This window comes from Microcebus murinus, chromosome 1 (genome assembly GCF_040939455.1).
Source record: "Microcebus murinus isolate Inina chromosome 1, M.murinus_Inina_mat1.0, whole genome shotgun sequence".
Lineage (NCBI taxonomy): Eukaryota > Metazoa > Chordata > Mammalia > Primates > Cheirogaleidae > Microcebus > Microcebus murinus.
In genome coordinates this window covers 69,011,350-69,034,650 of record NC_134104.1, presented here as the reverse complement: position 1 = coordinate 69,034,650, position 23,301 = coordinate 69,011,350, and the positions used below count along the sequence as shown (strand labels likewise).

Genomic DNA, 23,301 nt, shown 5'->3' with positions numbered 1-23,301 from the left:
AATTGTTTTCTTAATTTTATTTTTGGATTTTTTATTGCTTTTATATGGAAATTTAATTGACTTTTAGGTATTTATCTTTTGTCCTGCAAACATGTTGAACTCACTTATTAGCCCCAATAGTTTTTTCATGTAGATTTCTTTGTATTTTCTGTGTACAAGATCAGATCATCAGCAAATATAGTTTTATTTCTTCCTTTTTAATCTGGATGCATTTTTTATCTCTTTCTTGCCTAGTTGCCCTGTCTAGAACTTCCATTACAATATTTAATAGAATTGGTGAGAGCAAACATTCTTGTTTTGTTCCTGATCCTTAGGAGAAAGTTTTTGGTCTTTTGCCATTAAGTATGATGTGTTATACTCAATTTTGAGTATTAACTGATACTGTAATTTCATTTACACTGAGTTTGATTCTCTTTCCATTCATCCCTGTTCTGTCCTAAAATAGTAAAAACATTAAGGAAAGACAAAATTAAAGACAAAAATTCTAGAGTTCTTACTAGTTCCAGTAAAGAAAGAGAAATGAAGTAATGTGTTGAAAAGTTCCCATCCTTTCTCCTCTCTTTATTTCACCAAGACAATCCATAAGGACTGAAGGTTAGGAAAATTCATTCAGTTGGACTTTGGTAGCCTTGTTACATAAAATAAAGCTTCAGTTTTTCCACATGTAATATAATTGATAACTACAATATTCTACAGTCAACCTAAATCCATTATTTAGGAAAAACTTTAAACTTTTTGAGAGTTATTACTTTGTATTTAATTATGTTAATTTTTATTAGGAAGAACATTTTTCTTTTTTCTAATACTTTTTTATTTTTAGATTCTTACTTTGTAATGGTTTATGCTTTGGGATTTTGAATTGCCTGAGATTATGTGTTAATATGAACCATGAGTCATGTGAATATTGATAGATAAAATCTTAGATTTTGATATATTACTCTATAGTTAGAAAGTTATTACTGAATTAAACCTAGACAATAGGAAATTAATAAATTAGGCTTCTTTTTATCTTCCCTTGGACAAATCTTATACCGTTCATGTAATAGAATTGGTCCTGTTTCAGTATGTTAGTGTTGGCTGATCGTAAAATTAAAAATAAAATCCTTGGGCCAATAAGAGACTGAAGATATCTGTGTTATAAATTTTTCTCTACTTCTTTATGGCTTGTATGTGCCTATAATTAAAGTCAGTTATATTAAAAAGAAAAAAAATTGTACAATGTAAAAAGTAACCAGTAAATGGTATTCCATTATACTAGCAGCAACCAGTTGGGAATATGAGTACATTAATTATATTAACAAAAATGTGAAATAAAAGGGCGTGAAGTGCCTACCCCCAGTAGAGCCCATGCACACAGCACGGCACATACTAAACACTGCCACTGTATGTGGAAACCCCACCTACCACCATCACCCATCACACCACAGTGGTGCAGCATGCTGTGGTGTACCCTGCTCCCCCCTCCCAATCACTATGGGCATGGTTGCTAGGACCATTATGGCCATGTCAATAGGTACCCTGCTGACTACTCACTCCCCAACTCCTGTTGCCCCACCCACCCAGTCACTGTGCCCACCTACCAGACCCCAGAAACACCAGCTACATCTACGTGCCCCCTCAATGGTGATCACCCTGCAAATGTTTGAGGCTGAAGCTGTGCAGTCACATCATTAAGGTTCCGCAGCTAATGCTACAGGCCTTGTGCCTCCAACCATGACTGTTTTCTTAATGCTGTAGACACTTGGCTAAACAAGACTATATCCTGGCCCAGCAGGTTCCAGTGCTGTTAGTTTCCAACTAATTCTGTGGGTTGGTCTTAAAGCAAATCCTGTTTTGTAGACTGCCAGGCAATTTTTTACTTAACTATAATGATAAAAAAGGGAGTGCTGATCTATTCTGAATCATATCTAGTTGAATGCACGTTTAAAAAAGAAAACACAAAAACAAAGCTTGCTCAATCTACCTGCAGTGACTGATAGAAAACCATCATATGCAAAATCCAAAGGAATGGCAATGTATTTTACAACTCGTGTTACTAGAAAATATATATATGTAAATACCACTGAACTATACACTTTAAAATGGTAAAGATGGTAAATTACTTACATTTTATTACAATTAAAAAATTAAAAGTACATATATACAAATGCTTTTGTAACATATCATCCCTAAAATAAGAAGAAAATGTCTTTAGATGAGAAAGAAGAGGAAATAAAGTCATAATTGAGTTTGAATCCATGAGAGTCACAAGAATTGAGAATCCAAAAGGGTAGTAGAGATGAGTTTCAAAAGCCCTGAAGGAGAAAAAACTATCAGCCCCTATTTTAGACTCAAATTAAGAGTTAGTTCTTTATGGTATTGTAAAGAAAGCAAAGTGTAGATATCATTATTTCTGTTGTAGTTATGTTATTTCTGTTGCAGTTATGTATCATTGCATAACAAAATACCCTGAAATGTAGTGGCTTCATTATTTCCCATGATTTTCTGGGTTAACCGGATAGTTACACTTTACATGGTGCTGGATGGGGCACTGGAAAAGGCCAGAAGTTCCAAATAGCCTTATTTGTGTAGCTAACAACTGGTGCTGACTGCTGGCTAGGAGTGCAGCTGCGGCTTTTAGCCAAGGGCCTTGGTTCTCCTTCATGTGGATCAGGGGTCCTCAAACTATAGCCCATGGGCTTCATGTGGCCTGCTGAGGACATTTATCTGGCCCACCGGGTGTTTTTGCTGCTGCTGCCTGTCCTACCTAGCAGGCGACTTGTCCCGGGCCCATAGTGCACATGTGTGGAATGTGTGCTGCACTCTCCAACGGCCTTCCAACGGTCTGAGGGACAGTGAACTGGCCCCCTGTTTAACAAGTTTGAGGACCCCTGAATTTTGTGGATCTTCCCATAGGCTGTTTGAATTTTCTTCACATTATAGCTGCTGGGTTCTATGAAAATGCATTTAGGATAAAGCCAAACCCACTGCAAGGCATCATATGACCTATCCTCAGAATCCACCTAGCATCATTTGTGTCACTTTTTTTTTTAAATCAAAGGTAGTCACAGGGCTTGTCTAGATGTAAGGGAAGGGGGAATAGACTCCACCTCTTGATGGCAGGGCGATTTAATCATGTTGCAAAAGAGCATGTGGAATGGAAGATGCAGGGAATCTTCAGAAATATCATTTATCAAAAACTCCATTTGACTTAGATTTAGTATTATGCCCAGCCTCTTATCACTAGAAATTTTAAAGCAAGGATTCAAATTTGGGTTGATCTGATTCCAAAGGTTTCTTCCCCTTCACCAGTCGCCCTCATTGTGGGGGTTTCTTCTTTCGAGAGAGAATGGGGAATAAAAGAATGTGCCTTATTTCTAAGATGTGAGCAGTATCTTGAATGGTGAATCTGATTTTGACATAAAATTTGTAAGTGAAATTTGTGACAGAGGAAACACAAGAGTTCTAGATGTAGAAGTGGGAAATTGCAGGATATATAATAGAAAAAACAAGTCATGCAAATTACATGGCATGTAAGGCATATGAAGAGGTAAGAAATGAAGGTGAGCAGTAGATTGGGGTCAGTCTGTATAGAGCTTTGATTACCATGCTATAGATTTTCGATATTTCTAGGATAGAAGAGTTTCCAAAAACACAGAGACTGATTTGGGCACTAGGGAATACTAATCTAAGCAATTGAGTATTCATTGCCAATACCCCCAATACTCAGCATTGGCAGTATTCCAGAGGAGGTTTCACAAAGGCCTAAATTAAGGTGATAGAAATGAGAATGAAGATATGATGGTTTTCATAAAAATTGAAGTATTCAAATCAGGAAGAGGTGGCAACTAATTAGATGTGTGGATCAAGGCAGAGAATGTAGTCCACATTCAAAAATATTAAAAGCTGAATGTTCCCTTTTTATTTAAGAGTCATGATACCATCAATGTCAACTCATTAATCATATTTGTACTCTTCTATTCCTTAAAATTCTTGCCTAAAATTATTAAAATGAAGATATTTTATTTGATTACTGTCACATTTAACAGGTTTTCATTAATAAATCATGTAGAACTTGTCTTGCTATTTTAGATTTTACACTCAGAATTTCTGAGCTACTTCTCTTTTCCCCCATTAGGTTAATGGCACTGATGCAGATTATGAATATGAAGAAATCACACTTGAAAGGGTAAAAACTATTAATTATCTTAATCTGTTGTTTTAGAGAACTTTTTAAATATACTGCTAAATATAGATTCTAAGAGAGAAGATCTTTCTAAAACAGAACCATGGAGCATTTTCTAAGTTCACAGATCATAAAATGAGCCATGGTATTTTCAGAACACGTTCCTTTTCTTTACTAACATTATTTTTTAAGTAAACTTTTTATTTTAAAATAGTTCTAGGTTTATAGAAAAGTTGGAAAAAATAGTCCAAAGAGTTTCCATTTACCTTGGACTCAGCTTCTCCTATTGTTAACATCTTGCATTACTAGAGTAAATTTGTTTCAACTAATGAACCAATATTGATATATTATTATTAACTGAAGTCTACATTCAGATTCTATTAGTTTTTATGTTTTTCTCTTCCAAAGTCTCATCCAGGATACCATACGTTTCATTTAGTTCACGTCATCTTAGATTCTTCTAGACAGTGATAGTTTTTCTTGCTTTTAATTTTGTTTTTACTATTTATATGCTTATAAAAATAAAATAATCATTTAAAATAGGTATTTAGTATCCTAGGCATTGTCTCAATTTTCTTTCCTAGCAAAATAACCATAGTTCTAATGGACAAGACCATATTAAAAACTTATTATCATGCATTCTCCCAATTAGAAAATAACTTAAGGATGCCATCTAGATGTGTAAGTTTTCTTGAGATGTATTTTCCCCGTAAAATATCTGCATTCAGGAGCTGGGTGCGGTGGCTCACGCCTATAATCCCAGCAACTCAGGAAGTATGAAGTGGGAGGATTGCTTGAAGCCAGGGGTTCAATACCAGCCTGGGCAACATGGCCAGACTCTGTCTCTTGAAAAATCTTAAAGAATAAACCAGTCATAGTGGTGCATGCCTATAGTCCCAGCTACGAGGGGGAGAAAGATCGCATAGGACCAGAAGTTTGAGGCTACAGTGAGCAATGATCACACCACTGCACTTCAGCCTGGGTAACAGAGCAAGACCCTGTCTCTGTTAAAAAAAAAAAAAAAAAAAAAAATCTGCATTCAATTTATAGTGTATTTTAGTAATGCCACCTTGTCTGACTAGCATTTTATGGAAATTTAGTGTTCTATACAAGTAAATTTTCTAAATGAATGAGTATATATTTAACACTAAAATCCTAGATTAGATTTATTTTTGAAGCTAGAATAAGACTCTGAGAAAAATAAATAGAATTCAGAGGGTCTGCTACATGTATAATAGATTTTATTGCCTACAAACCTAAATTCAGGTCACCTATTCAACAAGTTAGGTAGATGCCTGAATAACATTCAAGTAAGCACAGTATTAACATATTGTACATATTTTAATATGGTATTTTGTGACATTTCCAGAATTTTTATTTTATTCATTTTTCATCCTTTCCCGGTGCCTCTTTAATTTCTTTTATTTAGTCAAGACTATACATTGCGTTTTCAGTGGTTGAAAAATAAGTACGTAAGTAACTTGGTTACGCCACCCCCAGTTAGTTATTGAGATTCTAGTAACTTTTGAGGAGTTTAGGTTGAAAAACATTTTTTTATTAAAATAGAATTTTAAGACAAATGGTAGTAGAGTGGGTATTGAAGCTATTTAATACTAGCAGGTAAATAATAAGTCCAGATATATCCACTTGCTTGCATTGCCTGAAATCCTGAGTTAGAACATACCTGCAAAAATAAACACTTTTTTAATACCATTGCCTAAATCAGTTGTTTTTAAAGACTCGTTGTAGCAGTAGAACCCTTTCTATGAAGAAAATACTAATCAGAAATCCAGTTTCTCCTGTTTGTAAAACAAGCAAAAAATAGAGATGCTTTAGCAAAATTTGCTTTGCTATCAAAAAGGCTCACCAATGTTAAATCCTTAGGTTAGGCTTTCAGTATTTAAAAAAAAAAAATGCCTTGGCTGAGCATGGTGGCTCACACCTGTAATGCCAGCACTTTGGGAGGCTGAGACAGAATTGCTTGAGGCCAGCAGTTCAAGACTAGCCTGAATGACATAGGAAGACCCCATCTCTACAAAAAGTTTAAAAATTAGCCCAGTGTGTCCCTATAGTCATGAGTCTGAGGCAAGAGGATCACTTGAGCCCAGGAGTTTGAGGTTGCAGTGAGCTATGATGACATCATTGCACTCTAGCCTGGGCAACAGACCGAGACTCCTAACTCAAGTTTTAAACAAGCCTTTTGCTATTCAGGTATATTAGTTAAACATGTCAAGGATTGATGGCAGGTATTACTTAGCAGCTACAATTTGGTTGTTTTAAAATAAGCCAGTGGCGTCCAGGCGTGGTGGCTCACGCCTGTAATCCTAGCTCTCTGGGAGGCCGAGGCGGGCGGATTGCTCAAGGTCAGGAGTTCAAAACCAGCCTGAGCAAGAGGGAGACCCCGTCTCTACTATAAATAGAAAGAAATTAATTGGCCAACTGATATATATATAAAAAATTAGCTGGGCATGGTGGCGCATGCCTGTAGTCCTAGCTACTCGGGAGGCTGAGGCAGAAGGATCGCTCGAGCCCAGGAGTTTGAGGTTGCTGTGAGCTAGGCTGACGCCATGGCACTCACTCTAGCCTGGACAACAAAGCGAGACTCTGTCTCAAAAAAAATAAATTAATTAATTAATTAATTAAATAAGCCAATGGCAAGTTAACAGAAAAAAAGCACCACCCTTTGCCCCTTGTTTTTTAAAAGGCTGAAATAATATATTGTTATTACTTATTCAGAAATAATAGCCGCAGAAAGATCACTTCAGCATCTGTCTTTTAATAGATATTTGCTCTACCACACATGGCTGAGGTACAGTCTAAAAGAAAAGGACTTACAGTGACACCTCTGCAGATGAACTGCTAATCCAAGGACAAATTACATATATGTTTAAAGAAAGAACTGCAGACTAGACTTCAAAAGTACCTTTTCTTCAACCTTACATACTCAGTAGTAATTCCTCTGAAAGGACTTTCCTTATATTAAGAGTATGTCCATTTAATTTGGAATCTTCATTTTACCCATACATATACTGTTATATGTCATGTTCCCTATGTTAGTACAGTTTCTAGGTCCTGCAGTTACAGGAGCCTATCAATAAAGACAAATTTTATTCAGTCTCAAATGTTTTTCCTCTATCCTCAGGGAAATTCAGGGCTTGGTTTCAGCATTGCAGGAGGTACAGACAACCCACACATTGGAGATGACTCAAGTATTTTCATTACCAAAATTATCACAGGGGGAGCAGCTGCCCAAGATGGAAGATTGCGGTATGTTTTGCACTTTATATTGTGATGCTGAATCCACTTTGCATATTTTTCTTGAAGCAAACTGGGCAACAGATAAATACAAATAAGAAACACTATCATAATAACTAATACAGGGTAGGTGCTCAAACAGCATTCAAATGAATGAATGAGAGAATTATGCTCTAAGCATTGTTTCCCTTTTTTCATTTAGGAATTCAGTTTTATCCTAGACAAATAACATTTTGAATAATAAATTTGATGGTTTAAATGTTTATGAACATATTTATAGAAATCAGGCATTTCTCTTTGTATTTTCAAATACATTCACAAAATATTTTCCATTTCTTTTCTGGTCAGAAAAGATGTGTATAAACTTATTTGAGATACAAACATCATACATACCTGAGTTGTATCTCATACCACAAAATTTATGCAGACTTTTAAAAAATTAATATATTTTCTTAATTGAATAGATGAAAATAACATTGGTGTTTTACTTAAATTTAGTACTTCATTTTGGAGGGTGTCTTTTGCAAACTTTGTTGTTTCCTTGGCCCATAAATTATGGTACTTTTCTTGTTTCCCTGTTTGTTGTTTCATACACATGTGTATATATAGTGACAGCCTGAAGTTTTAGGACTAAGGGTTTTATATGGTCTGTTAAAAACAGCATCTTATTTTAAGATTATTGGTACCTTATGCAACTCTTCAGTTTCTAAACTTAGCTTCTCACTGGATATGACAGGTGGCATATTAAGTTAATTAGATATAAAAATTAATAATTTGACCATTCATGTAAATGTAGACATTTACTTCCTAATTCTGTTACTGGAAGTTTGTCAGGACCGGTTTTAATATTTTAATTATGTTTTACTCCCCTTTCCTGCCCAATTTGAGATGACTGACTGTTTTTCCTAATGGAATACCATGTAGTTTAAACTGAGACCAGAGCTAGGGGAAAGGTTAGGACTAGAAACAAATCAAACTTTTAAAAAAATATAATAATATCGTGTCAAATTATGATAAGCTAATTCCATAAGAAACCTTTTAATTAAATGAACTGATCTTTATATAAATTTCAAGAAATAACTTCATTCTTATAAGTCTAGTATCTAGGTTGGAAAAGCCACTCAAAAATTTATTGTTGGATAAATCAGTGAATTAATCTCAGTTTTGACACTTGTCTCTGTGACCTTAAAGTAGTTACTCAGTTTGTTTGAACCTCAGTTTTGTTTGAATCATAGCTCTGTCACTTATTATTTGGGTGGCTTTGGAAAAACTTATTTAAATTCTATGTGCCTCAGTTTCTTCATCTGTAAAACTGTTAAAAATACCTATCTACAATCTACAGGTTGGTACAAGGAAGGAAGTAACCTTACTAAGGAAATATCTTGATTAGTGCGAAATAAATATTTGCTATTTTTATAAAGTATATCTTAATGCTCACATATAATAAGCATGTAATAACCGTACAAATGGTAGCTTTATTATTTAATATTTTTCTGTAATCTGTTATTTGCACTATTTCTTTTGCTCCTTTTGCTGGCCCTTGTGAAATGTTTAAATGTATTTATTTTGGTATTTGATACATTGGAATTTAATATGCAGTTTCTTCATTTGTACTTTCTGAAGTAAATAATTCTTTTTATCCTAAAAATGAAAATAACAAAAACCAGGCAAAGTGGAAAATCAATATTTAAGTTTTCTAATGTTTAACATTTATTTTTAACATTTAATTTTTTTTCTCAGGGTCAATGACTGCATATTGCGAGTGAACGAAGTAGATGTTCGTGATGTAACACATAGCAAAGCAGTTGAAGCATTGAAAGAAGCAGGGTCTATTGTACGTTTGTATGTAAAAAGACGGAAACCAGTATCAGAAAAAATAATGGAAATAAAGCTCGTTAAAGGTCCTAAAGGTATGTGCTAAATAAAACTAAGACAAATAATTAAGAAATCTCTGAGGCCGGGCGCTGTGGCTCACGCCTGTAATCCTAGCTCTTGGGAGGCCGAGGCGGGCGGATTGCTCAAGGTCAGGAGTTCAAAACCAGCCTGAACAAGAGCGAGACCCCGTCTCTACTATAAATAGAAAGAAATTAATTGGCCAACTGATATATATATAAAAAATTAGCCGGGCATGGTGGCGCATGCCTGTAGTCCCAGCTACCCGGGAGGCTGAGGCAGAAGGATCACTCGAGCCCAGGAGTTTGAGGTTGCTGTGAGCTAGGCTGACGCCACAGCACTCACTCTAGCCTGGGCAACAAAGCGAGACTCTGTCTCAAAAAAAAAAAAAAAAAAAAAAAGAAATCTCTGAGTTAAGTATGCATATGAACTTAACTTATGACACACATTCTAAGATCAGTAATACTAGTAATCTATAAAACTTAAGTGGATTTTTAGAATTTCTTTATTTTTTCTACTGATTTTTCTCCTAAGTAGAATTTTAGAATGTTTACATCTCTACCAAGATTGCAGCATTTGAAAAATTCTTAGGTTAATCTGTGTATACTTTTATACATTTTATTGCTATAAGCATACATATAACTTAATAATAAATTCCATATGATTTTTATATTTAACATTTCTATAATCCATCTTTAATAGTTTTTAAAAGTAGAGAACAAAATCTCTTACTTTATGTCTCCCTGTTTGTATTAAGTATCATTATGTGAAAGACTTCTAACATTAAAAAAAAATCAAATAATCTTGCCCTTGAATACTTTGAAGTCATGTATAATGTTGATATTAACTTGTGATAATTAATCTACAAGGTATTTTTTAAATACAGGTGCACAGTCTAAGTTAAAAGAAGAAAGTATTTATTAGTGTGTATCATGAGAGCAACATCTGCACTAAGAACTGTTAAGATGTGATTTCTGAATTCTGAAAACATTGATGGAATGGAAATATTATAAATAAATGGAAATATTAATTCTAATATTTGGCATCATGTTAGAGGCAGAATTCCAACAAATGAAAAAGGAGTAGATGGGAGAGAGATGGGAATTTATCTGCTACTGAACTTTACGGGATTTGTGAATTACAGAAATTTCTTATTTAATATTGTTTGTACATAGAATATTGAAAAAAGAACAAAAGTATCCACAGTTTTAAAGCCAGTTGGTTCTGCCCACCACAGACGATGTTATTATTTCTTCTTATTTTAATCTTTTAAAAATTATTTTAATTATTTTAATCTTTTAAAATAATCTTCTCAAATAGTTGAATAACTTTAATGTTCTCAATTATTTTAATCACTTAATTAAAAATGTTAGTAACAGGCACAATTATTATGGAAACAAAAGTAAAACATAATTTTACAACATCTCTTTTGAGCTAACAAGTCCATTTACAAAAAGATTTTAAGATGGAACCCGGAGGAAAAAAAGAATCTGTAACTAGGAGCAGCTATATATCTCTATATAATTATCCTCTGATTGCAGAACACATACTTAAAATTTAAAAAGTAGATAACTAAATACTCTTTTCTATTTTAAAAAACATTAGTATGATGGAATCATTATGTTCTAGTTTTCAAACATTTCTTGCTAGGCTTATGTTCACATTTATTTATTTATTTATTTATGAATGAATGAGACAGAGTCTCACTCTGTTGCCCTGGGCTAGAGTGCCGTGGCATCAGCCTAGCTCACAGAAACCTCAAACTCCTGGACTCAAGCAATCCTTCTGCTTCAGCCTCCGAAGTAGCTGGGACTACTGGCACACACCACCATGCCCGGCTAATTTTTTCTATATATATTTTTAGTTGGCCAATTAATTTATTTCTATTTTTAGTAGAGACGGGGTCTTGTTCTTGCTCAGACTGGTTTCGAACTCCTGACATTGAGCGATCCTCCCGCCTCAGCCTTCCCAGCATGCTAGGATTACAGGCATGAGCCACCACGCCTGGCCAAGTTCACATTTATTGATGAGAATCTAAAACTGGTATTTTCCATATAGGTCTTGGGTTCAGCATTGCTGGAGGTGTTGGAAATCAGCATATCCCTGGGGATAATAGCATCTATGTAACTAAAATAATTGAAGGAGGTGCAGCACATAAGGATGGCAAACTTCAGATTGGAGATAAACTTCTAGCAGTAAGTATGAGAAATCTATTGTCTTTTAAATCATTTTGATGTCTGAGGTTTTTTTCTGAGAGACTCTGGAATTTCTACATACCAAAAAGGTTGACATGAGTAAATCCTAGCCTTGCTTTATTAAATCCTGAGAAATGATTCTTAGTATTATCTTTATTTGCCATTTCCACTTTCTCTACCAGCTCCCCTCTTTTTCTTTTATTCTTTTTTTTTTCTTTTCCTTCCTTTTTTTGTTGAAGTGTTGAAGGCTCAGATACATAAAATTGTGTGATCACAATTCTCAGGTTTGTAACACAATATCATCATTTGTTTATACATGATCCTCTTTTGTTTTACCTTAATTAATAATATAATGAGAACTAGTAAAGTCATTACCCACCTAAGAACTAGAACGTTAGTCAATCAGTTAATCATTCTGTGTTTCATATTCCTTTGCTTTTCTTTTTTTGAGACAAGTTTTGCTCTGTTGTCCTGACTGGAGTGCAATGGCATCATCATAGTTCACTGCAATCTCAACTCCTGGGCTCAAGTGATCCTCCTGCCTCAGCCTCTGGAGTAACTGGGACTATAGGTGTGCACCACCACGCCTGGCTAATTTTTATATTTTTTGTAGAGATGACGTCTCACTGTGTTGCTCAGACTGTTTCAAACTCCTCACCTCAAGCTATTCTTCCTGCTTAGCCTCCCAAAGTGCTTTCGTTTGCTTCTTAAAAATTGTTTAATCACATCCTAAATATTTTGTTTAATATTATTTGTTTTGAAACCTTTTTAAAAGCTATTGTTCTATATGGAAAGTATCTTTTAATTTAAAAGTATCTTTTAATTAAAAGTATCTTGTAATACCTTTTCACTCAATTTTTTTTATTAAGACTTGCTATATCATTGTCGAAAGCTGAAATGCATTCATTTCACCTCTATGTAATATCCTACTGTATGACTACACCACAGTTTATTTATCCAGTCTTCATGAATAACTGTCTTAGCCCACATTCACTAGAAAAACGAAACCTGAAGAAAAGCTAATGTGTTGAGGTGTTATTGGGAGATGTGATCTCAGGGAAGCTAGAGTGAGTGAAAATGAAAAGTGAGACAGAGAATGAAGGAAAGTCAATACAAGGTAGAATATTTCTGAGTTGCCTGTGGTTTCATAAGTAAATGCAAGTTGGGCACAGTGGCTCACACCTGCATTCCCACCAACTTGGGATACTGAAGCAGAGGGTTACTTTAGGCTAGGAGTCGAGACCAGCCTGGGCAACATAGTGACACACCATCTTGAAAGAAATGAGAGAAAGAGAAAAGAAAGAAAGGGGGGGGGGGAGAGAGGGAAGGGGAGGGGAGAAGAAAAGAAAAGAGAGTGAGAAAGGAAGGGAGGGAGGGAGGAAGAAGGAGGAAGAAAGGAAGGGGAAGGGAAAGAAAGGGAAAGTGATGGAGGGGGAGGAGAGGGGGAAAGGGAAAGCAAAGGGAAGGGAAGAGAAAGGAAAGGAAAGAAAGAGAAGAAAGAAAGAAAGCAAGAAAGAAAAGGAAAGCAAAGAAAGGAGAGGAGAGGAGAGGGAGTGGGGAGAGGAAAGGAAAGGAAATGCAGCCTATTGCTTGTCATGTAGTACAGTCTTCCAGGCAGGTGGTGTGGAACTACTAAACTTAGATCCAGCCATCTAGATAAAAGAAAGGATTTGTCTGCTGGCCCCTTTTAATATGGACCCTGTCTCCTATTATAATCTACCCCCTAGAGGTTAACTGTTCCAAATTTCTGGATTATGTTACCCGGTTCCTATAGACAACTTCTAGGGAAGCCACCTCCTACACTCCATGGCAGAGCATTTCACCTGAGCCCAGAATTGGGAGAAGAGCTACAGCCAGTCCATGTCTAGATAGATCAGACATGGGCTTCTGACATGTTACAGCTCTCACTACATGGAGCACATCAACCACCCAATCCCAGCCAGAAGATGCTAGAGAATTGGTAATGGTAGGAGGCAAAGTGAGAGGAACAGTAGTCGGGACTCCACTGAGCAAGCAGCCAAGGTCTAGTGGGCAAAGGGGCTCAAGTAAATATGAAAAGGCACAGAAACTGGGTCTGGTATACTAACAAATTGAGTTTTTTCTTTTTTTTTTTCTTTTTTTTTTTGCTATTGTGAATAACTCTGCTGGGAAAAGCTACTATGTGCTCTGGTGAACATTGTAAGACTTTCACTTAACTGTTTACCTAAGCATGGAATTTGCTGGATCATTGGGTATCCTAGTAGTAGCATTATTTTAAAAAACCATCGTATCGTTTTCCAGGCTGCTTGTAAAAATTTACACTCCTATTTACACTCCTATTGTTCTACATCATGTTCAGTACTGCTTATTGTTGCAAATAACAGAACCTGAACTACTTTAATCAACTTCTCTCATAGCTATGATCTCCACTCTTTCCCTAAGCTATAACCAACACCCTCTCACCATTGCCACCTACACATCACACACCGGTCAAAACAGCCTTTTATCACCACTAGTTTTTCACATTTACCTTTTAATTTCTTGGATACCATGTTTTCCTTTATGGTTTCACCAGAACCAGTTTTAGTGGTAGTGAGCCAGCAACCTGTGCTGATTTACCATTATAGCAGGACTCTCATTCCCTCTTAAATCTACTATTAAGCTTTTGTTCTTATAATTACACTGAAATTATTCTCTTTTCAGTCCTCATCTTCATTCATTTATCTGGCATTTTGCATAACTTCCCCCTTCTTCAAATACTACTTTCATTGTACCTAAAAGTTATATTCCATCTTGGTATTTCTCTTATCTCACTATCCACTCCTCATTAGCCACTCTTCATTCTCTTTTTCTGGTGTCTGGTACCTCCTCATCTTCCTAACCTCTGAACATTGAACTAATCCAGGTATCAGTCCTTGTACATTTTCTCTTCTTTATCAGTGCTCACTCTGTAGGCCACTATTTTTTAAACAGTAGGTTGAGAAAACTTGAGGATCATCTTTCTTTTACATTTCACATCGAATCCCTCAGCAAGTTGTGTTAGCTCTTGTATCAGTTATTTAATGCTGCATAAGAAAACACAAAAATAAATAGCTAAGACAACAACAATCCTCTATTTGTTTATAATTCTGAAAATTGGGTAGGGCTTGTCAGGGACAGCTTGTTTCTGTTTCACATAGTGTCAACAGTAGTGGTTTGATGAGGGCCAACATGAGCCACCTCCAAGTTGGTTCAAACATAGGGCCAGCAGTTAGTGTTGCCTCTCTCAGTGGAGAGCTCAACGGGGGTTGTTAGCCAGGTGTTTAATTCTCCAATGGCCTCTCCTTATGGCTCAGTTATGATTCTCACAGGATAGTGGCCAGGTTCCAAGAGGAAAAGCTCTAATGTATGGCTGTTATCAATCCTCTCTTTACATCACAGCTATGGTACCACACTGGCTAAAGCTAGTTACATGGCCAAGCAAGATTCAGTATAAGAAGGATTTTACAAAGTTAGGAATACCAGGGTACATGGCTTATTGCAGGCCACCACAGGAACAGTATACCACAGCTACATTTCAAAATGCACACAGTCCTTGCTTTGCCCAGTAGTGTGAAACCCTAAAATGTTCATGCTGCTGAAATCCTGCAAAACAATGTTAATAATCAAAGGGGGAAATCATGACTCTTCTCTGACCTTTAAAAATTTTTGTCAAAACATTAAAAGGTTTCCTGTTGTCAATTCAAAGGTATAAATTAGGAAAATGAAAAACAATAAAATTAATATTTCTAGTACATAGTAATTTAAAACAGAAACATTGGTAATTTTTTATTTTCAAAAAATAATGGAAAAGGAGCAGTCTAAACCTATAACAAGCAGAAGGGAGAAAACAATAAAAAATAGAGCAGAAATTAATGCAATAGGGAAAAGAAAAACCATAGAGAAGATCAACAAAGCTGAAAGTCAGTTCTTTGAAACAAACAACAAAATGACAAGTCTTTTAGCAAGACTGGCCAAGAAAAGAGGGAAGACTCTAATTTCTAAAAACAGAAATAAAAGAGGGAGAATAAGAGAATACTTTGAGCAATTGTGTTCTAATACATTAGATAACTTTGCAGAAATGAACAAATTCCTAGAGAGGCAACCTACCACTTCTATTTATTTTTATACTGGAGATTCTAGCCAAGACTATAAGAAAAGAAAAAGAAAAGGACATTCAGTTTGGAAAGGAAGAAATAAAACTATATTTGCAGATGACTTCATACTGTATATAGGAAAACCTAAGAAACAAGGAACCTACTAATAGAGCTAATAAACAAGTTTATCACGGTTGCAGGATACAACACCACTACCTGAAAATCAGTTTTATTTCCATACAGAAGATAGATGAATGGCCAATAAATAATATTTTAGGCCAGGCGCTGTGGCTCACGCCTGTAATCCTAGCTCTTGGGAGGCCGAGGCGGGCGGATTGCTCAAGGTCAGGAGTTCAAAACCAGCCTGAGCAAGAGCGAGACCCCGTCTCTACTATAAACAGAAAGAAATTAATTGGCCAACTGATATATATATATATAAAAAAATTAGCCGGGCATAGTGGCACATGCCTGTAGTCCCAGCTACTCGGGAGGCTGAGGCAGAAGGATCACTCGAGCCCAGGAGTTTGAGGTTGCTGTGAGCTAGGCTGACGCCACGGCACTCACTCTAGCCTGGACAACAAAGTGAGACTCTGTCTCAAAAAAAAAAAAAACATAATAATAATATTTTAAAAAACTCAACTTGACTATTAGCAGAAGTACAGATTTAAAAATAATTGATATTACAGGCTGGGTACAGTAGCTCACACCAATAATCCTAGCACTTTAGGAGGCTGAGGTAGGAGGATCACTCAAGCTGAGGAGTTCAAGACCAGCCTGAGCAAGAGCAAGACCCTGTCTCTATAAAAAATAGAAAAATGAGCTGGGCATGGTGGCATGCACTTGTAATCCTAGCTTCTTAGGAGGCTAAAGCAGGAGGATTGCTTGAGCCCAGGAATTTGAGGTTGCAGTGAGCTATGATGACACCACTACACCCTAGCCCAGGAGATAGAATGAGACCCTGTCTCGAAAAATAAATTGATGTTCAAATTAAAACATGCACCATTTTACAGACCTTTTTTTAGTTGATAATATTCAGTGCTGGCAAAGGTTTAAGTAGGGAGGTACTCTCATGTGGTAGTGAGTGTAAATTTACTAAAGCCATTTAAGAGAATAATTTACATATCTATTAATATAGGAATGGTTTAATAAATTATGATGTAACCACACAATGGGGTACCTGTGTCCCAAGATGAAACACTCTCTAAGATGCCTTACTTTAAACATACACTTGCAGAACAGAAATTTTAATTTGGTCTCATTTCTTTAAAAAAAAAAAAAAAACTAAACTAAAATAACCACACAACGTTCCTAAGTGCCTAAGAGTGGGAGAAAGTCCAGGCTGTGAGAATAGGGATAGGGGCTGGAATTAAGATGGGTTATTCCATTAACATACAAAAACCATATCACATGTCATCATAAATAACTTCTGAGGTTATAGACAATCAAAATGTGTTATTTTCTTTCCAGACATCTTTATTTTCCTTAAATCACTCCCTTATTTTCCCTATCTTTTGGTGTAATTTTTTATAACTGAAAACCAGAAAAAATGTGACAATGTCTTAAAATAAATGTCTTTTGGGATTTTCTTTTAGGTGAATAGTGTATGTTTAGAAGAAGTTACTCATGAAGAAGCAGTAACTGCCTTAAAGAACACATCTGATTTTGTTTATTTGAAAGTGGCAAAACCCACAAGTATGTATATGAATGATGGCTACGCACCACCTGATATCACCAATTGTGAGTCTGTTGGCTTAAGTTTAAATTTATCTTATTTCTTTAGATATGATACACTTTAATGAAATGTTCTTAGTATAATACAAAAAGTTTAAACATTATAGGGGTGGGCGCAGTGGCTCACACCTATAATTCTAGCACTCTGGGAAGCCAAGGCAGAAGGATCTCTTGAGTTGAAGTTTGATACCAGCCTGAGCAAAAGTGAAACCCTGTCTCTACTAAAAACGGAAAAAATTAGCTGGGCGTGGTGGTGCATGCCTGTAGTCCCAGCTACTCAGAAGGCTGAGGAAGAAGGATTGCTTGAGCCCAGGAGTTTGAGGTTGCTGTGAGCTAGGTTGATGCCACAACACTCTAGCCAGGGCAGCACAGTGAGGCCCTGTCTGTCAAAAAAAAAACTTTGAACATTATAAAAGTATTTTTAGGGGAACTATTAAGCATTTTAATCTATTAAATAATAGTTTTTAGAAATCTATTATAAGTCAAAATTTTCATAATTAGAAGGGAGAGGATCCTTTTTGATTTTTACTAATTTATAGCAGTAATTACTTTTAACACTTAAGGCATTATTCTCAGACTTTTATTAAATAATGGTCACCAAAGGATTTTTGCAAATAATACAGAGTCTCAGTTTGTTCTAATAGTTTTGGGATTGAGCACAGAAATTTGCTTTAACATGCAGTTTATTAACAAATAAAGTACAGGCATATCTCATTTTGTTGCATTTCTCTGTATTGCACTTTATAGACACTGCATTTTTTACAAATTAAAGGTTTGTGGCAACCGTGTATTGAGTACATCTTTCAGTGCCATTTGTTTAACAGCATGTGCTCACTTCGTATCTCTGTATCACATTTTGGTAATTCTTGCAATATTTCAAACGTTTTATTATTATATTCGTTACAGTGACTATGATCAGTGATGTTACTATTAAGATCGTTCTGGGGTACCACAAACAGCACCCATATAGGATGGCAAACTTCATAAATGTATTGTGTATTCTCGCTGCTCCATTGACAACTGCCATTTCCCCATTTCATTCCCTCTCCTTAGGCCTCCCTTTGACCTGAGATACAACAATCTTGAAATTAGGCTAATTAATAACCCTACAGTGGCCTCTAAAGTGTTCATTTGAAAAGGAAGAGTCACACATCTCTCACTTTAAATCAAAAGCTAGAAATGATTAAGCTTAAGCTTAGTGAGGAAGGCATGTTGAAAGCCAAGAAAGGCTGAAAAAGTAGTCCTCTTGCTCCAAACAGTTAGCCAAGTTGTGAATGTAAAGAAAAGTTCTTTAAGGCAATTGAAAGTGCTACTCCAGCAAACACTCTAATGCAAAACACTCTAAGCAAAACAGTCTTATTGCTGATATGGAGAAAGTTTTAGTGATCTGAACAGATCAAACCAGCCACAGCATTCTCTCAAGCGAAAGCCTAATCCAGAGCAAGGCCCTAAATCTCTTCAGTTCTGTGAATGCTAAGAGAAATAAGGAAGCTGGAAAAGAGAAGTTTGATACTAGCAGAGATTGATTCATGAGCTTTAAGGAAAGAAGCCATCTACAAAACATAAAAGTGTGAGGTGAAGCAGCAAGTGCACCCTGATCAATTAGCAGCCATAAACATCAAGGCAAGGACCCTCCACTAGGAAACAAGAATTTGGCTTGCTGAAGGATCAGATGATTGTTAGCGTTTTTAGCAATAAAGTATTTTTAATTAAGGTTTGTACATTATATTTTCAGACAGAATGGTATTGCACACTTAGTAGACTACAATATAATGTATACTTTTATATGCACTAGGGAACAAAAAATTTCCTGTAATGGCATTATTGCAATATTCACTTTATTGCAGTTGTCTGGAACTGTAGTATCTCCAAGGGATGCCTGTAATTCTGCTCTGGTGCTGCTGGTTCATGGATTGTACTTTAAGAAACACTGATTTCAAATATTTCTAAAATTTAAGGGATTTTCTATAATCTCAGGTACATGAGGTCAAATACAATCTTTGTACTTTAAGGCCCTTGTATATTGCCTATATTTGTGTGCAATTCAGTTGTGTTGCATAGAATTGAACTGTTAAGTACTTCTGTATTTTTAAGTTTCTTATTTGATTCTCCGTTTTTTAAATGTACAAGCTGAAAAGAGATTTAAATATATTTTTAAATTAGTGTTAGTTGAAAAATGATATCTGTATTTTTGGAGGCTTTGAGTTAATGTTTAAAGAACCCATTAATAATAATAATCTTAAATGTACTCTTTGTAATCTGCTTTTGAGTGTTCCTCTTATGAATTGTAGTATTTTAGAAGTATTTGTGATTTTGTAAATTACAGTGTTTCTCATTTTAGAACTGTCAAGATTCATTAGAATCACTAATCATTATAAGTTAAATACAAATTATATTTTGAAATCTACATACTGTCCTCCAATAACACATCTTATGTGTTCATCAATTTATTAATTACTCAAGTATAAATGAATTATTTTCTTAATAGTATTCAACTTCTTTAATGGACAGGGCTAGTATCTTTATGATGAAGAAAAAAACTTTGCTATTTATTTGAAATTCTTATATATGCTTGGTTTTGCATACAAACTTTCTATAAGAGCTTTGTATATTTTTGTGATTAAATATGCATTTTCAATAATAAGCTATTTTATTAATCAATTCAAGTATCCTATTTTGAATGCTACTTATTTCTTCAAGACAACCAGGTGTACATTTGTGACAGTTGTTCCACAAATTAAAAATTGGTGCTCTGATTATGATTATATTGGGTTTTTTCCCCATCTATATTTGAACTAATAGACCATTGTAAAAAATTTTAAGTTAACCTTGCTAATTCAACTTTAGCATTATGTTTTATATCCATTCCCCTCTCTTGGGCAACTATAATTATGGATTTTGTTGTATACTCCAGTTCATATTTATTCTGCATATGTAATTTATAAACAATTTGTATGTTTTTTAAAAAGCATTTGTGCTTTTTAAAATGTAATATGTAAAATTTAAAAAGTTTTACATATCAGCTTTTCTGAAGCCCTCACTATCAGGCTATTCAATTTACTGCCTGTCCCTTCCTGTAATCATCTACTGACCTATTATCAATCTGGCTTTAGTAACTGAAGATTTAAGTGCCAAACCCATTGTCTTTCTTGCTCTTATTAATGCTGTCATTCTTAGTGATGTCCAAACCTGCCCTCCACTTCAGCTCAGTTACTTACTTCTAAGATAATATGTTAGATCTTCTTATCTATAATTACTAATACCTTTATCACCTCTAAAATCTCAATTTAAGTTATCTCATTCTCTGGCTACAACCCTCAGTTCATTCACCCCATTCTAATGATTCAACCTCATTTTGATCCTCATTTGTTTGACACTGTCATTTTGTTGCCCCTCTTGTGTCTCCATTTTTCTACTATTTTAAGCTTAGATTCCATAGTTTGTCATCATATTCACTTCCTTCCCATATGTCTTCCAGTCCTTTGCCCCCTAATTCTTCACTGGCAAAAGCAGAACATGACTGGAAAAACGCAAAATTATGCTTTTAACTTATGACCATAAATCACACAGGGGGGCTCTCATTCTTGCCTGCTGTCCTACTGTATTTTTCTAATTAATTTATTGTCCTGCGCTGAGAATTTTTCTCTCTCCTCAGACCTCCTTTACTTGCCATCCATTCTTCAGTCATAACTGATGATCTCACTTCATATTTCATATAAGCACTCAGAGGAGAGCATCCTTATTCCTCCACTTTCAAATATACCTATGTAACTATATCTTTACCCCAAATGTCTGTTTTCTCTTGTGTTATAATAGAGTAATTGTTATTGTTCCTGTTGAAAACCAGATCTTAAATTTGCATGCTGTATATCATCATTTCTTGTTTGTAAAAAGTCATGCTCTTTACAGCTGTCCCTTCTCTATTTTGTTTAATCAAATTCTCTTCTCTCGGGCCAGGCGCGGTGGCTCACGCCTGTAATCCTAGCTCTCTGGGAGGCCGAGGCGGGCGGATTGCTCGAGGTCAGGAGTTCGAAACCAGCCTGAGCAAGAGCGAGACCCCGTCTCTACTATAAAATAGAAAGAAATTAATTGGCCAACTAATATATATACAAAAAATTAGCCGGGCATGGTGGCGAATGCCTGTAGTCCCAGCTACTCGGGAGGCTGAGGCAGGAGGATTGCTTGAGCCAGGAGTTTGAGGTTGCTATGAGCTAGGCTGACGCCATGGCACTCACTCTAGCCTGGGCAACAAAGCGAGACTCTGTCTCAAAAAAAAAACAAACAACAAATTCTCTTCTCTCCTGGATCATTACCATCAGCATACAAACATGCTTTAGCATTCCCTATCTTAAGGAAGTATGAGGGACCTTCCTGTAATTCAAGATACCTCCAGTTCATTTTCTCTACTTAATATCACAAAGGGTTAATTTTCCTATCCTGTAAAGATCACCATCACATCAAAAAGGAAACAAGCCCAGTGTGGTGGTGTGTGCCTGTAGTCCCAGCTACTCAGAAGGCTGAGGGAGGCAGATCACTTGAGCCCAGGAGTTCAGGGCTGTAATACATCATGATCGTACCTATAAATAGCCACTGCACGTCTGCCTGGGCAACAGAGCAAGACTTATCTAACAAAAAAGAAACATACTCAGTCAGAAAATGGGAAAGGTCTATAAAAGATTTTTTCTGTAAGAAATGGTATTTCATCTACTCAGAAGAGGAACAATACAAATTAAAATGGCCCTGATAATCTGAGAGGGTAAGTCCACTGTCCCTTGTTCTTTTACTTAGAATTATCTTGCCACTACTTTAACTTCTACTTTTTCATTTGAATTTAATCTTAGTTCCATAAGATTATGGTTGGAGAGAACTGGATCTTTCTGTCCATGAACATTATATAATTCTCCATTTATTCCAATCTTTTTTCTTAGTTAATATCTTTCAGTACCTTTTTTTTTCCCCTCTGAGACAGAGTCTTGCTGTGTCTCCCAGGCTAGAGTGCAGTGGTGCCGTCATAGCTCACTGCAACCTCACATTCCTGGGCTCAAGCAATCCTGTTGCCTCAGCCTTCCAAGTAGCTAGGATTATAGGCACCGGCCACCATGCACAGCTAATTTTTCTATTTTTTTATAGAGATGGGGTTTTGCTTTTGCTCAGGCTAGTCTTGAACTCCTGGCCTCAAGTGGTGCTCCCACCTTGGCCTCCCAAAGTGCTGGGATTATAGACATGAACCCCCTTGCCTAGTTTCTTTAATTTTTAATCAAAGTGAAATTTACATTCAGGAAGGGGAACCAATTTTAAGAGTTCAGCTTAATGATTTTTTGCACAATGCATGCACGTTTGTAACTATCTTTCTGATCAAAATATAAAACATTTCTAGCACCCTAGAAGGCTCCCTCAGGCCCCTTCTTAATTAGTATTCTACCCAGAGGTAATACTTTCATGTTTGTATATTAGATTTGCCTGTTCTTAGAGATACATATGTGTCTGTGTGTGTATGTGTTACTATATTATACGTAGATATATTAGATCTCCTGGTTCTTAAATTTCTTGTATAATTTGTACTTTTTGTATCTTCCTTCTTTTACTCAACATTAGATATGTGAGATGTATCCATGTGGTTGTTTGGGTGGTCTTTTAATTTTTAAATTCCACTATGTGAACATACAATAAATTTTCCATTTTATTGTTGAGTCACTTCTAGTTTTGATTAATTATGAATATAGCTGCTATGGACATTTTTCACATGCCTTTATCAGATATAAGGACTCACCTCTCTTGGAGTGAGATTTGTATGTTATAGGGTAAGCATATGCTTAGTCTTCAGTTGATACTGCCAGTTTCCAAAGTATTGGAAACAATTTATACCCCAGTTTCTCTATGTCCTCACCAGTTCTTGGTGTTATCAGTCTTTTTAATTATGGATATTATGTGTACATTTAGAGTTACCTCATAATTTTATTGTTGAGTT

At 35.7% G+C, this 23,301-nt stretch overlaps 1 protein-coding gene across 24 annotated transcripts in view; it reads left to right on the top strand.

Annotated features, from left to right (window-relative positions):
* The window catches only part of DLG1 (discs large MAGUK scaffold protein 1), a 280,182-nt gene that overhangs the window by 160,411 nt on the left and 96,470 nt on the right, over positions 1-23,301 (top strand). For 23 of the 24 annotated variants that reach the window (XM_076002734.1, XM_076002732.1, XM_076002729.1 and 20 more), the window contains 5 exons: positions 4,118-4,168; positions 7,308-7,432; positions 9,161-9,330; positions 11,372-11,508; positions 17,195-17,339. In XM_076002734.1, the coding sequence (XP_075858849.1) occupies positions 4,118-4,168; positions 7,308-7,432; positions 9,161-9,330; positions 11,372-11,508; positions 17,195-17,339 (628 nt within the window). The remainder of the gene's footprint in view (positions 1-4,117; positions 4,169-7,307; positions 7,433-9,160; positions 9,331-11,371; positions 11,509-17,194; positions 17,340-23,301) is intronic. The other variant, XM_076002721.1, reaches the window with a different exon arrangement.